General features: G+C 46.3%; 2 protein-coding genes across 18 annotated transcripts in view; one reads left to right on the top strand and one right to left on the bottom strand.

Moving 5' to 3' along the window:
* Nucleotides 1-370: 370 nt before the first annotated feature.
* LOC146337335 (uncharacterized) overlaps nucleotides 371-16,105 on the bottom strand; it is a 71,012-nt gene continuing 55,277 nt past the window's right edge. Inside the window, exon 4 of the mRNA XM_084816387.1 lies at nucleotides 371-491. Within this exon, the coding sequence (XP_084672513.1) occupies nucleotides 440-491 (52 nt within the window). The 3' untranslated portion in view covers nucleotides 371-439. The remainder of the gene's footprint in view (nucleotides 492-16,105) is intronic.
* GOLM2 (golgi membrane protein 2) overlaps nucleotides 10,114-16,105 on the top strand; it is a 39,241-nt gene continuing 33,249 nt past the window's right edge. For 11 of the 17 annotated variants that reach the window (XM_084817660.1, XM_084817659.1, XM_084817673.1 and 8 more), the window contains exons 1-4: nucleotides 10,195-10,271; nucleotides 10,810-11,179; nucleotides 12,731-12,785; nucleotides 14,414-14,516. In XM_084817660.1, the coding sequence (XP_084673786.1) occupies nucleotides 10,853-11,179; nucleotides 12,731-12,785; nucleotides 14,414-14,516 (485 nt within the window). In that variant the 5' untranslated portion in view covers nucleotides 10,195-10,271; nucleotides 10,810-10,852. The other 6 variants (XM_084817674.1, XM_084817668.1, XM_084817664.1 and 3 more) reach the window with 1 other exon arrangement.

The raw sequence follows: 16,105 nt of genomic DNA, 5'->3' as shown, positions 1-16,105 counted from the left end.
GAGATTCCTCCTGCTGGCATTCCTGAGATAGATAGTGATCCTAGCAGTGAGAAAGTGCAGGAACGAGGCTTGCTAGATGCTCGATGCAGATGCAGGGAGCGACGAGCGATGGAGGGCGCGGAAAGGAGGCGTAGCGCCCGTTTGGCGCGCAAGCAACGGCTGCCTCCCTTGGACCCAAGGGAAAGAGGGAGGATCTCTCCCTAGCCCATAAGTTCAGGGTCTTCACGTGACTCTCCTTCAAACGGGGATCAACTGCCTACTCGGCGCATAGGCCACTCTGCTGTTCCTTGCTTAGTCGCTAGTGAATAGCATCTGAAAGAGTCATTAAGTTGTAAAAGGATTCAAGTCTTGAAAAGAATCCTTTCGTCTGTGTCTTGAGTTGGCTTTTGGGGTCTACTGAAAGAGGCCGCTAGGGTGCTCCTGACACCAGGAGGAAGACTCAGCCAAGGAAGGGGCATTCCCAAGACTTGTCTTCCAGACAGTGATAGCAGCTGAAAAGGTGAGAGGAAAAACAACCGGTTATGCGGAGTTCTCAGCTCTAGGCTACGTTTTCCCATAGGGCTGGATTGTCAAGTGAGGAACTCTAGTTGCTCTGCCCCTGCATAATAGCTGGTGCATAGGCAAAAGAGGTTTATGAGTACAATGTTGTTGATCTCAGACACTCCTTTGCTTGGACTACTGTTAAACCCGGAACTATTGAATCCTTGAATCCCATGCCTTAGGACACTGTCTTGGATTAAACCACTGGACTTTAAAACCCTGTTTCTGGCTCCTGTTTGGATTATTTGAGTTTATTTGAACTTCGGCTCACAAAGGACTCTGACCAATGGACTCTGATGAGGTCCCTGTATTTGTGTCCTGGTATATAAAGGATTTTGCTGTTTCTTTAACATGTGTTTGGTTGCTGATGTTGCGAGACAGGCAGGCCTTACAGTTTGTACTCATCTCTACATTGCTACTGCTAGCCTCACACAAAGGATGGAAGCAGCTGTGCAGGGTGACCGAACAACAAGCATTGTGGCGTTGACCCTGTGTGACCAGGTCAACCAGCTAGCTGGTGCTATTAATGATCTACAGTACCAGATCCTGGCACCACCAAATCAACCCCCTCAGCCCCTCCCAGTTCTGCTTTGATGCAAGTGCCTGGTCAGTCTCCTGGAGACATTCGACAGTACACAAGGGCAGTTCCCAGCATTTCTAACCCAGTGTGAACTGTACAAATGGGCTACTCTGCTTTTAGTAGCCAACGATCCCCTCCTGAATCGCCAGGACTTAGTGGCCTCAGTGACAGAGTTTTTAGCAACTATCAGAGGGAAGAGACTGACTAGGAACATCAGTCACCTGCAGCTGGACAGAGACTCAGTTACCACTTACACCACTAAGCTTCATCTCCTGATCCAGGATTTACAATGGAATGAAGTGGCTTATATTGCTCAATACCTGAAAGAGTTGAGCAAAGAGATTTTGGATAAACTCACCTGAGTACAATGGCCAGACACATTACCTGCTGTGATCTGGCTGTGTTTGCAGATTCACAGCAGACTCAAAGGTTGCTGGCAATCCTACAAAGGAGTTTCCACCTTGCCTCCTTGGTTCCATCCTCCATCTAGTGTGGGACTCTAACCATGGAAGACCAGATGCAGTTAGGTGGTGCTAAGCCTAAACTGACTGCGGAGGAAAGGGAACACCAGAGAAAAGTACAGGAGCTAGAAGGGCAACAGCAAGCTGAGGCAGAAGAGGAAAATGCTGCAGCGAGGAAAAATGATGTAGAGGATACTCCTTGGAAAGGGTGACAATTAGGAGCAGAAGAACTAGAAGCCACTCTGCACCAGTGGAAGCAGTGGAACTATGCAACCGTTTTCAGTTACTTGAGGATGAGAGTGGAGGACAGCCTGCAGAGGAAGAATTACAGGGAACCCCACATGAAAGTGAGCAGAGGCAATCAAACCAAGGCCTACAACAACAAGAAGAGAAGAGTGGGAGACTCCTTACTGCATGGGATGGAAACCCAAGTATGTCATGAAGACCCATGGACTCACTAGGTATGCTGTCTCATAGCAGAATGGATTAGAGACATGACTGAAGGGTTGCCTACACTCATAAAGCCCACTGACATGTATGCGTTTCTTCTTATCCATATGGGAACAAATGATACTGCCAAGCGGAGCTACAAAGAAATCACATCAGACTTTGAAGCTTTGGGAAGGAAACTCAAGAACTTTGTGGACCAGATAGTTTTCTCATCCAGCCTTCCAGTAGTTAGAAGAGGGATAGAAAAGGAAAGAAAAATACTCCAGGTAAATGACTGGCTATGAAGGTAGTGCCGACAAGAGAGATTTAGATTCTGGGACCATGGGCTATACTTCCTGAAAGATGAACTGCTGGCAAGAGATGGGTTGCACCTCACAAGGGCTAGGAAGAATGTGTTTGGTCACAGCATTAAGAACTTCATCAGGAGGGCTTTAAACTGAATCCTATGAGGGAGGGAGACATAAAGTTGGGGGTAACAATGGATGAAGGCTTTTGCACCACAACAGCTCTAATAGCGCCCAATAATAGTCTTCCAAAAAATGTAGGAAGTAAGCCAGACTATAAAGCACATGGTCTTCGATGTCTATATACTAATGCCCAGAGTATGGGAAACAAATGGAACGGACTTGAACTCTTAATACAGGAGGGAAATTATGACTTGATAGGTGTAACTGAAAGTTGGTGGGATGACTCCCATGACTGGAATACAGCAATTGAAGGATATAACTTGTTCAGAAAGAACAGAAGGAACAGAAAGGGAGGTGGAGTTGAACTATATGTTAAAAATACATATATCTGCACAGAAATACAGGAGAATGAGCTTGGTAGCCCCATCGAGAGCATGTTTCAGGGAAGCAAGATGTAGTAGTAATGGGGGACTTCAATTTCCCTGATATCTGTTGGGAGACAAATTCTGCAAAACATGGCCCCTCCAAGGAATTCCTGACTTGTGTTGCGGATAACTTCCTCCTACAGAAATTGGAAGTAGGAACTAGAGGATTGCCTATCCTTGACTTGATCCTAACCAACGGAGATGACTTAGTGGATAAAGTAGCAGCTACAGGAACGCTGGGGGAAGGTGCCCATGTTATACTTGAGTTCTTGGTTCTAAAGGAAGCAAAAGCCGAGTGTAGCCAAACATGTACTCTGGATTTTAGGAAAGCCAATTTTAATAAACTCAGAACAATGATCAGTAAGGTCCCCTGGCAAGCGACTCTAATGAGAAAAGGAGTCCAAGATGGGTGGAAGTTTTTTTAAAAAAAGGAAATTCTAAAGGCACAATTACAAATGATTCCATCAAGAAAAAAAGTGGAAGACAACGGAAGATACCAATGTGGCTTCACAAAAAGCTTAGAGATTACCTGAAAACAAAAAAGGACACATATAGGAAGTGGAAGGAAGGCCAAGCTACAAAGGAAGAGTACAGGCAGGTAGCTCTCCCACATTGGAGACATTCAAGACAAAGCTGGACAGCCATCTGTCAGGAATGCTTTGACTTGGATTAGTGCATTGAGCAAGGGGTTGGACTCAATGGTCTTACAGGCCCCTTCCAACCTTACTACACTATGATTCTATGAAAAAGTGGCCTGTGCTTGTACTGTGGGGAGGGGGGTGATTTTGTGAATGCCTGTCCCATCAAGGCCGAGCATCAAGCAGCTCCAGGAAACTTGCCCTCCCAGTCTTAATACGTGCCATAAGTCTGGGAGATGCAGAGGCACCCACAGTTTCCCTCTCGCAGATCAAGCCTCATGTCATGGCTGACCAAGCATGATCCTTGGATTTCCTGGGAGCATCTGGAAGTACTCTTCTTGCCCCGCTACTGCCAACAACACTGCTGGCCAAGACAGGCAGCAGCTGCAGTTCAAGCCACCACCCCCACTCTAGCAGTGCCTAATGGGAGGGGCCTTCAGGCAAAGTCACCCTCCCTTCCAAATACACTGATTTTCAGGATGTTTTTGAGAAGAAGGAGGCTGATCAACAGGCACTACACTGCCCCATGACTGTAACACAGACTGAATGCTGGAGACCCCAACTCCTGTTGAGAAATTATATCCCATGTCGGAACCAGAGCTGGCCACTCTCTAAGAATTCTTAGACATGAACCTGAGACACAGATTTATACATCCCTCTTTGTTCCTGGCCAGTGCCCCCTGCCTCCTTGTGAAGAAGAAAAAAGAGGATCTACGTCTTTGCCATGATTACACAACTCTCAGTCAGATCATCATCTGCAACAGGTATCCCCTGTCCTTGATCCCCAAACTTTTGGAGTACCTATGATCCATGGCTAAATTTACCAAGTTGGATCTGAGGGGGTGGTGGTGTTGCAATTTAGGCCAGGTCAAGGTAGGAGACACATGGAAGACGCCCTTTCAGACCCAGCCTAGTCCACAGCCCTGCGGTATTCCAACATTTTATGAATGACATCTTTAGAGACTATCTAGAACAATTTCTCGTTTATTTAGATTATCTCTTAATTACCTCTGCAAGCCCCCAAACAGCAGGAGCATCACGTGAAAGCTGTGCTGCAGAGGCTTCAAGACCATCAATTATATGCTAAGCTAGAAAAATGTGCTTTTGATCTCGCTTCCCTGGATTTCTTGGGGTATCATCAGATCTTTCCCCAGGGCATTAAAATGGACCCCGCCAAGGTACAGACCGCACTTTCCTGGCAAGCCCCTCAAACTAAGGAAGATTTCCAGAGGTGCTTGGGTTTGCTAATTACTACATATGCTTTTTCACAAAGCTCACAGCTCCCATGACTGATCTGCTAAAAGGAGAAAATGTATTTCCGGTAGATGGAAAGGTGCAACAGTCCTTCCAGCAGTTGAAATTTTTTTTTGAGTCAGAGCTCCTGCAACATTCCAAGCCACAAAACCCTTTGTTCTCCAGGCAGACTGATGTTGCAGTCCTACTCCAGACTGGTGTTAGGGAGGGGAACTTCTCCCATGTGCTTACTACTCTCAAAAGTTAACCCCTTCCAACCAAATTACGCTATTTGAAAGAAAGAGCTTCTGGCCATTAAAGCAGCCTTTGAGACAAAGCATGAACTTATAGAAAGGGCAAACTACTGAGCAGAAGTAAGGACAAATCATTGGAACAGAGTATCTGCAAACAGCTCAGAAGCTCAACCAACATCAAGTCCAATGGTCTCTGTTCTTCTCCCACTTTCAATCTAAAATCTCCTATGTGCCATGCTCCTACAACATACAAGTGGATGCTCTTTCCTGCAAACCTGAGTATGTTGCTGCCGAGGTGAGGGAATCGCTACCAGACCTACCCCAGCCATGGACAGAGCAGCTCCATGCTGACCAGTTTGCACACACCAAGCTAGAACTATGGGGGGAGCATCAATCCAGGGCTCTCCTTTCTCTATATGAGGTGGCCCACTCCATTGTTTCCAAGGTGTCTACACATCCTCTGGGAACCTGAAGGCCAAAGTCCTACAGCAGCATCATGACTGTCTGAACGCTGGCCATTTTGGACTATGCAAGATGTAAGCTACAGTTTGGGAAGTTTGGGAAATGGAACAAGACAAGGGTCTTCATTGCTTTTGGAAATTTCATGTAATGATACCAGATAAATCCCAATTTGGCAGGGGCCCTACTCAACAGATGATTTAGAATCATGGCCAAGACTTGCCCAAAACAAATACTGTACAATTATTAAAGGCAAGGTATTTATTATCACAATATAAATGTGGAGGGAAATGAAATGCAAAACCGATAATTACATCAAAGCTTAAATGAGTATAAAATTGTTAGGGTGACAATTTACAAAGCAGTGTGGATGATAACCAAACTTTCTGACATTGGTAAGCTAATTAACTCCTTTAGTGGGATAGAAACCCATTGGGTCACAACTGATCCAATGAATGTCTTGAGAAGTTTTAATTCAGTAGTTTAATGATGGCGTTTCCCGTTGAAGTTCAAGAATAGCCACTTTAGATCAGTAACAGAGTATCCTGGAAGGTTGAAACATTCTCCCTCTGGTTTCTGAATGTTGCCCTTTCTGATGTCAGATTTGTGTCCATCTATTATTTTTTGTAGAGCCTGGCCAATTTATCCTATGTAGATGATAGCATATATCACTTTGGAAGATGAGCAGGTGAACAAACTCCTGAAGTTGTGCCTGACATCATTAGGTCATGTAATAAGGTTGCCTAGACTGGGGACAGAATTGGCATCTGGGTGTGTTGCAGGGTCAGGTCTCTGTGTTTGTGTCTCTGATGTGGCCTGCAGTTGCTTGTGAAATAACTATTTTAGCTTAGGGAGGTGCTTGTAAGCCAGGACAGGCCTGTCACTAAAGGCCTGTAAGGAGGGTAGTATTGAATAACACTTAAGACATCATTTCATGTATTTGTTGAGATGGACTCTAGTGATGAAGGCTTGTACTATCATAAATTTGTAAGCCTTTAAGTGCCACAACATTTTGTTGTTTTTGAAACCAAGGGAATTAAATAAATTGTCTTTGTACATCTTAGACAGCCCATAAAAGAACTGTAAACCTATTCTTCTTACATGGCAAAGATGACAGCTGCTAGGAATAGCACATAGAAAGACACAAACTGGTTGTGCCAAATTAGGGGAACACAGACAGAAGTTTTGCAAAGATCGTAACAAGCAGCACCTTGGAGGAAAAGTCGTTGAAAAGTAACAGTACTTTTATAGAAATGCAAAGCAAGCACAAACTATCACTGCCAAGCAAGATGTCCCCTTTACTATTTCTACAAGAATTATAGACTAGAAAAGTTATGGCACAGCATCTAGGCCACTGTCATGCCTCCCTCAGATTCCTCAGAGGATGAAGGGGAATGGCAGGCTCTGGACCCAGGGGAAAAGACCAGCGCAGAAAGAACCCAAGCCCCCTCACCCCGTGGATGTTCCATGCCCAGCTGCAGTCCCCCCAGAGGTTTCGGAGGGCAAAATGCCATGAACCCCTGCGGAGCAATGGCAGCTGCATGTCTGGGAGCAGTGTAGGTGAGCCTCTGTCCATTTAAAACAGAGATGCTCTCAGAGGCAGGAGGACTGATTGGATGCAGCTGCCTCAAGTCGTGGCCATTAAAAGCAGAAGGCAGGCTGGGGCAAGGCTGCTGGAGAGCAACATCAGATCGCCGCCACCCCCCTCCAGACCGCAGCCTCAACCTCAGGCCTGACCCACTGCCTTGCTTGTGTTCCCTTGGGTGTTTTGGACCTTGGACTAAATAGACTTCTCTTTGCCTCAGTGCTTTGACACATGGATGCCCTCACCCAGAAAAATGCTCAAGACACATGGATGCCCTCACCCAGAAAAAAGAAAAGTACAGCCAACCAACAGCATCTGATCCACTAAAGCCTTCTCCACAGGACAAAAAGTAGAAACACCTTCTCTAGCTTTCTTCCAGAACAACCAGTCCACTCTCAAAGTGTCAACCTCTGCTATTTTGGCTGCCCTTGTACTTTCCCATTTGTACTCAAAGGGAACTAGGTGTAGAACACCAAGAAAATTACAAGCATGATGTCACCTGCAAACAAAACGTTGCTGGCTGGCCTCCTGCTTTTCCCAAGATATTCCATTTCATCCCCCTACCCCGCCAAAGTCAGTGAGTATGCGCCCACTGAGCATCTGCCCTCTGTGCATACTCAGTCCTCATTGGGCTATTATCCCTGAAGTTTTTTCTAAATGTTTTTGTACTTCTGCAAACTTTGGGTTTCCCCCACCTCCTGCCTCTACTGATACTTTCTTCTTGTGTGTGTGTGTGTGATGCTGTTTTGAGTTCATAAGGACCAGCACTCAGAGAATGAGTTCTTTATTAGTATATAACATTGTTAAAAACACAGATCATACCACATCCACTGAGCTAAAGAGATGTTGGTGTACCACCAAGATACTGGGCCAAATCATACAACACGACATCCCATTGTGAGGTTTATTTACCTGTGAAGAGCTGCAGCATGTACCAGCCACCATTATGAATATGCAGTCTCTGGCCAGGGGTTGCCATGGCTTGTTGTGTCTTCTGAAACTGGGTGGTGGTTATTTGAGGGTTAAACAACCTTCACATAGCCCTAAAACACTGTGGGTTATACAAAGATTATTTAACCCTCAAATAACCCCACTGCTCAGGTTCAGATGACATCAGAACTCCTGGTAACCCCTGGCCAGGGCTTGCATATTCATAATGGCAAACAGCACATGCCACCTTGAGGGTTAATTAACCCGTGATGGGCTGTTGTGCTGTCCAAACCAGGTCACAGTATGGATCCTTTTGCTAATACTTCGCTTATTTCCAAGAAGTACCACCAACTCAAACCATAAAGGCACAATCCTATGCATATCTAGACAGAAAAAGTCATACAACTCCCAGCATTGCTGGATGGGGAATGCTGGGAGCTGTAGAACTTTCTTTTGTCTAAACATGCATAGGATTGTACCTTAGTCATTTGGGTATTAGTCTGGCAGCAATTCAGGCAAACACCAACAGTTAGGAATGTATAATTTATTATTTAAAAGATTAAATAAGAGCCATGTCCCTCAAATTTCATCCCCCTCCGTAATTCCTAGGTTCATGTAAAAATGTTTGTCAGTTGCAGCTGTCATCAAGGATAATATCAGACCACCTTCTGCCACACCTCTCTTTGCCCAGCAGAGGCTGTCCAAGCCTCACTGAAAATTGTAGAGCAGGCCTTCAATTGGGGTTTCATGGAATCATAGAATAGTAGGGTTGGAAGGGGCCCACAAGGCCATCGAGTCCAACCCCCTGCTCAATGCAGGAATCCAAGTCAGTTTGAATGACTGTAAATTCTTCTTGTGTCTATAGACTCATGTTTGCCACACTTGACCTTAGAGATGCAGGATACCCTTAACTACACATTAGACTAATTAACAATGCCATCTGTGATTATTTTTGATTTAATAGCCAATTAAATTCTACATTTCAACTGCCAGCAGTCCTCATTCAAGAACTGACAGCAATGGAGGGTAACCGACATCTCTCGACCATGGGAAAGGGCTTAGTATTTGTTTACATAAGGATTTAAATGCTGTTTTCCAGGTGAAGCTGTTAATGAAGCCTGCATACAATTATTAATAGGCATCTATAACAATTTTACAGTAGAGCTGAGAAAATGTTTTTTGTTAAAGCCTTAACTTTTATGCTGCATTCTTAAAGCAGGTTCTCTGCAGGGAGGGCCAGAAGGCACACACCGGGAGCTGGAGAGTGGCAGCTCACTAAGCAAGTGGTGTCTGCCTCGCTCTTCTCCGCTCTACTTCGGGACATCTCCCATATTACATTGTAGTCCTGGACCCTTTCTAAACCCTTCCCCTCCACAACCACTGTTTGATCTCACTTCAGCAGGGGGTTCTGTTCTGTGCAGCAAGGCAGAATCAGCCAAGTTCCTGCACAATCCCTTATACTTCTGGCCAAATCCCTTTGCTCTCAATTGCTGGCAGGGCCGGCCCAAGACATTTTGTTTCCTGAGGCGAAGGACAAGATGGTGCCCCCTCCCCAGGCAAGGCTCAGAAGCTGACCGGTCTGGCAGCTGAATCTTGCATGCACTCTGGCGAGGGGAAGGCGACCTCCCTCACATCTGAGGCAGCGAGCTGGTTTAGGCGCCAGGCCTGGTTGCACGGACCAGACAGCGCTGTGTGCCGCCAAAGGGAACAGGCTGGAGGCAGTCGCCTCGCTCTGCCTGTTGGTAGGGCCGGCACCGACGGCCTTGCTGAACCTAACGCCGCCCTCCGCTGGCCCGCAGCGTTTGCAGTGAAATTAGCCGCCGCGGTTCTAGAGGGGCGAGGAGCGGCACCACCTGGTCCTCAGGGGCCGCGCCGCCGCGCCACGACGCGCCCTCGGGGAGGGGGGCCGCGCAAGGCCGCCGCCCGCTCGCAGCGAGGCTGGCGTGCTGGGTCCGCCTCAAGGGGCCTTCCCCCAGAGCGCTGCGGCGGCCGCCTGGGCTCGGCTGGGCCTTCGTCTTCGGGCAAGCCGCAGGCGCGGCCGCGGCCTGCTCGGAAAGCGAAGCCGCGGCACGGCGAAGGCGCCCGCGAGGCCCGACGCGGCCCCTCGGCGGCCCCACAGAAGGCGCCCCCGGCCGCCGGCTCGCGAGATCTGAGGCGGAGGGCGGTGCCTGGCGCGACGCGGGCCGTGTGACTCCGCTCGCGCGAGAAGCGGCCCCGCGGGGATGGTAAGGCGAACGCGGAAGTCGCGGCAGGCGAGGGCGGCTGAGGGAAGCCGGCCCCGGAGCGCCGGGGGAGTAGGAGGGCGGCAGGTAGGGCGGCGACGGCGGCAGAGCGCGCGGCCTGCCGGCGCCTGCGGTCGCGCTCGCGTCGGGGCCTGCCTCAGCGCCTCGCTCTGGCGGGGACGTGGCCTCGCGGGGCTCCTGCTCGGCCTCCAGGCCCTTCTCAGGCTCCAGCGCTGAGGCGGAGCGGGCCGGGCCGGGCCGGGCCGGGCGGCGGCGAACTGGGACCTGTCGACGTTCCTTGGAGGGGGCGCTCCCTCGCCCTTTAAGGGGCCGCTCCCCTCCATTGCCGGGGGGGTGGAGGACGCGGCCCCCGAGGGTCCACGGCCAAGCCCAGTTTATAGCGAAGAGGCCGCAGCTTGCGGGCAGCTCCTGCACGCAGCCTTGAAGCCCCCCCCCCCCGTTTCCATCGGCCCCCCCCCCCCCCGGCTGTACGTATATGAATAGGTTTGATGCGAAGGGCTTCGCTTCATGAGAACAGACATGAAAGCCTGTAGTATTCCCCAGTGCTCATTATTTCTCTCATTCTAAGCACATCTTAATTTTTCTGCACTCTCTCTCCTGTCAGGTGCAGTGAGAAGCTGAAGCATCCCCCCCCCCCGGCATCCCCCATGGTGGGGTTTGGGGCCAACCGGAGGGGTGGCCGTCTCCCTTCATTTCTCTTTGTGGCATTGCTGCTAGTCATTGCCATTCTTGCCTTTAATTACTGGAGCACCTCATCCCGTCAGACTGTCCTACAGGAGGAGGTGGTTGAGTTACAAGGCCAGGCCAAGCGTGGTGATGTTGCCCGGGGGCGCTTGGAGAAGAGGAACTCTGAGCTCTTGCTCCAGGTGGAATTGCACAAGAAGTACTTGGAGCAGAAAGAAGCAGACCACAGCCACTTGAACAGCCAGTTACAAGCAAAGGATGGCCAGATCAGGAAGTGTGAGGAGAGCAAGGTGAGGTGTCCTGTGTAGATAGCTGATGCTTGCCTCTGTCCCCTCTGCGCTATCTGGTGTGTAATTTTTGTTAACTGTGCTTGCAATTTGGTTTAAAGTTATTTGTGTTTTGTCTTGTCCCATAGTATTTGAATGACCGCAGTTCTTACAACTGTAACTGAAAACTGAAGGAAAGTAATAAAAAAAAGGGGGGGGGATCAATAATTTGTTTCTTAATCCCAGGAGTTCTAAGGACAGGCCTAGGTGCAGCCTGAAACCATCACAGCACGTGGTAGAGCCTAATTTGAATGTCTGCAACCTCCATCTAAAGACTGCGACCTTCATGACTTAATATCAATCCTTTTTCTCTTCTTCTACTCTACCTACTTTTTGTAATATTTTGCCTGATGAAAAGACCTGAAGATCTTGAAAGCATGCACATTTTTGGTGACCTTTAAATTGGCTTAATAAAGGTATTCATTAAAAGTCTGATGTTACTGTGTCTAAGCACAGTGGCAGAGACTTTACAATTTCGAAAGCATCTTGTGCAAAAGTAAATTTTGTGCAGAAATTTATAATGAGAAGATCTCATATGCTGCTGCTTCCGTTGTACAAATAGCAGTCATTCATATTTTGATTTTGCGCAGATTGCATGCTAGAGGCACCCATTCCAGTCTTCAACAAGTCATTCTGAAGCTTAATTAAAAACAAATTAAGGTAGTAGTACATTCTTTTTGTATCCTACCAGAGAGGATTTGCTCTCTGTTAACGCAGCCAGTTTCAGGGTGCTTCCAAGTAGATGGAAATATACTCTCATTTTCAGCTAAACAATACTGAAACATAAGCTTGGTGATACCTTCAGGAACTGAAGACTGTACTTTAATTACAAATGTGAAAAGTAGGGATCCTGTAGGTTGAATGCATTGTCTTTAAGTTCTTTTTGTGAAACAAAGAATGGAGGACTTTGTGGTAGCTGGACTATGGAGCCAAATTGTCCAAATGTGGCTCAAGCACAGCTTTACAGAGATACTGTCCTATTTCCCTGATGTGCCAGAACACTTTCTTGGTCCTATTACCAGCACTCTCTTTAAATGAATGCTTTTGTTCTGCGAAAGTCTACTATATTGAGATTAAATGCCAAACATGCATATTTTGAGTAGTTTATTCTAAAACACTTACCATTCTGAGTAGATTAGTATCTGACTCTGATGCAAATGGAGTCAAAATCCATCTTGTTTTTGCAAGTTAATGTGTGTTATATTAAGTCATAGAATGTTCTACTTTCTAAGAAACAGCTGATGTGGCATTTTTATTTTTGTTGTAAGAATCCTATCTGCTTTGGTTCTGATACCCCCTGGAAATATATTCTAAGGCAAAAGTGGTCCTTATTGCTCCGTTTTTGTCCAGAAGAAATGTAAATGTATTAGAAGCCTTGGTAGACACTTTTGGCTACCTAATAAGAACAGAGTTGCAGCAAAGTTTAGGTGCCTAGGGTCATTTTGATGTTGAAGGCTTTAAATCTCATAGGACTACTAATCTGCACAATTTAAATAAATGATTTCTCCTTTTCAGTTCAAACTTCAGAACAACATTTCATACCAAATGGCAGACATACATCGCTTAAAGGGTAAGTAGTTTTGGTAGGTCAAATGCACTGGGTAACATGCAGCAATAAACTCTGCATGTTACTGAGGGCTGTGGAAAGAAAGGACATCTGATAAAGAAGCAGTAACTCATGGCCTTGACATGAGCTAGAACTTGAAAGGTGTCTTGGTGACCTTAGGCCAGTCTTTTAGCCTAATCAGCCTCACAGGGTTGTTGTCCTGAAGGCCAATGTCTCAGCCTAATCTGAACACGTACACTGTGTCCTCACAACATCCCTGTTGGAAGAAGGGCACAATATAAAAGTAATGAATAAAATAAGTAGTGTGACATCTTAGGCCCTAACTACTTAGCTGTAGCATAATTTTTTTTGTGAGCCAATGTTGACTCTGTGTCCAGCAGCTGTGAAAAAGGCAAATTCCATGTGGGGGATCATTAGGAAAGGAATTGAAAAGGGCACCCAAAATGATTAAGGGACTGGGGCAACTTTCCTATGAGGAAAGATTACAACGTTTGGGTATCTTTAGCGTAGGAAAAAGGCAAGTAAAGGAGGACATCACTGAGGTGTATAAAATTCTAAGGTATATAAAATTCTGGTTTGGAGAAAGTGGATAGGGAACACTTATCCTCTTCTCTCATAGTATTAGAGCCCAGGGTCATCCAAAGAAGCTAAATGGGGGGAAATGCAAAACAAATAAAAGGAAATACTTCTTCACACAATGCATTGTTAAATTATAGAATTCACTACCACAAGATGTAATGGTGGCCACCAACTTGGGTGGCTTAAATAGGGATTAGGATAAGGCCAGTCATAGCTACTAGTCATGATAGCTATATTCTGCCTCTGGGGTCAGTGGCAGTATGCCTCTCAATACCAGTTGCTGGGGAACATGAGTGGGAGGGTGCTTTTGCCCTCATGTCCTGCTCATAGGTGTCCCATAGGCAACTGGTTGGCCACTGTGGGAACAGAATGCTGGGCTGGATAGGCCTTTGGTCTGATCCAGCGTTATACCTATTTATAGCATTTTTGCCCTGCTCTTCAACCAAAATAAGGCTCCCAGAGCAGCTTACAAAGATTAATAATAAGATAGCCCCTGCCTTCAGGTTTACAATCTAAAATATATGAGACAAAAGGGATTGGGAGGGAGGAGGAAAAAGCAAAAATATATTTATGTTTTTATGTTAATGTAACTTCATTATAATACATGTAATGATCACCTGTGTAACTGTGCTGTATTAAAGCATGAGAATCTAAAATGGGCATACAACATCACTCAGAGACAGCCATGATCGCCTACATTGTAATAGTGATTCTCAAAATACAGAAGTAACATCCCCCTGCAAAAGAGCTATTTTTATCATTTAATCAGGATAGCTGTGGAATAAGGGTCTACATATATGGATTTATAATCCATAAATATTAAATTTAATATAAATGTAATATTTATATTAAATATAAATAAATGTTATATTTAAAATATAAACAGTTATATTTTAGGTTTCATATCAGTTGGCCAACACATTTGCTTATATTGAAGGTTTTAATTTTTATATTGAAAGTTTTTAGCAGTGGTTAAACTTTCCAGGTTTGGAAAAAGGCTATGAAGGAATTATTTTTCTTCTAACAGCTGTTACCTTTATAATTTGGTTTAGAACAACTTGCAGAGTTACGTCAAGAATTCATACGTCAGGAGGACCAGCTTCATGAATACAAGAAAAACAATACACAACTTCTTAAAAGGTTGGAGTATGAAAGGTGAGCGTAGTGACATAAATCTGAATTAATGCTGTGTAGTTAGACATCCATGTTCTTTTCTGGCAGTATACAAAAGGGATAAGAAGAAAAGCAAGTTTTAAGACAACTATGCTTGTTTGGTGAGCCAGTGAAGTTTTTTCCTCACTGAAGGAGAAGAGAATAGAACCTCTTTTTTTTTTTTTTTTTTGCTGTCTTGCTAGTAGAAGCTAAAGAGATGGTGTCTGGAATCTTGTCAAATCTTAACAAAAGTACTTAGAGCCTTCCCCATTGTAACTAAGTCAATACAAAGCACAGGCAATCTATTTTCTGTTTTGTAGTTTACAGAGACTGATGGAACAGGGTAGAAGTAAAGCATCTGTATGCTACCCTAGTTGTGTTTTTTTTATTTATTGATTGACTGATTGATTGATTGATTGATTGTATTTTTCTGCCACCCCTGAGCCAAAAAGGCTCCCAGAGTGGCTTACATATAATTGATTAAATAAGACAATTTCATTGATAATCAAGATCTGCAGAGAAACTCCTGCGGAAACCCAAATCTACAAAAAATGTGCCTGTTATCCAAACAGAACCATCAGTTGACCCAAAGTAGGGTGGCATGTAGTTGTCTGTGTCATGTAGAATGGAGGTACAAACATGTCTATATCTCCTGACCCAGACAAGATTTAAGCAAAAATTAGGCTATGAAGAGGTAAGCCATAACATGTGTAGCCCCTAGCACCTGTTCATGTACCCATAAGGCAGGGGTGCAGACCAGTGGAGGCTGGTAGCTCTGAGTTGGGTGGGGCTGTGAATCCATTCTGGGCTTCAGTCAGAAGTCTAAAGGAGCTATCCAAGGTGCTGAACCAATTTGGGGCTTGTGGTTCAGCACCTTGGATAGCTCCCTTAGAGGTCTGGCTGGTTCTTACTGAAACCTGGAATAGATCCACAGCCCCACCCAACTCAGAGCCACCAGCCTCCACTGGTGCAGAACCTCTGCCCATGGGGCACCCCAATCCAGCCTGTGGAGCCTCTTGGGGATCCTCCAGTGGGTGGGACTTGGGTTCCAAGGCCCACTCCTTGGAGGAGTCCCCTCGGAGGGCATCTCTCACTGTTACCTCTGATCTGATATCTCAGTTTAGAGATAACAGTGGGGATGCAAGGTGGTGGGACTCACCCATGTGGGCAGAGCAGCCTGCATCAGGAAGAGTGGCCAAGTCCAGCTGCCTCACATCCCAGCACCCCTGCTGTGATCTCAGCTCTCAAGAGAACAGTGGGGATTCTCCTGGGTGCTGTGTGTGAGTGGCTGGACCCCTACTGTTGTTTCCAATCTCAGATTGGCGATAACAGTGGAGGATGAGGGGCGGTGGGGCTTGTCTTGCTGGGAAGAGCATACGCTTTTCTGGGCGCGGGCTGGGTCCTGCTACCTTGCATCCCTGCACTCCAGTCTGAGAACAGTGGCGGTTCCCCCAGGTCTCAAAAATATCTGAGGTCAGAGATAACAGCAGGGATGCAGGGTGGCTGGATGCAGTGGCCACTCTCCCCATCATGGGCCAAGGGAGGTGGCAAGAGCTGTATGAAATGAGGAGTTTTGCCAGTGCCACAAGGAG

The sequence above is a fragment of the Heloderma suspectum genome, chromosome 11, assembly GCF_057233095.1.
Source record: "Heloderma suspectum isolate Gila_16-S chromosome 11, 16-S_ref, whole genome shotgun sequence".
NCBI lineage: Eukaryota > Metazoa > Chordata > Lepidosauria > Squamata > Helodermatidae > Heloderma > Heloderma suspectum.
The sequence above is the reverse complement of the archived record's forward strand: the minus strand, read 5'-3'. Positions and strand labels throughout refer to the sequence as shown.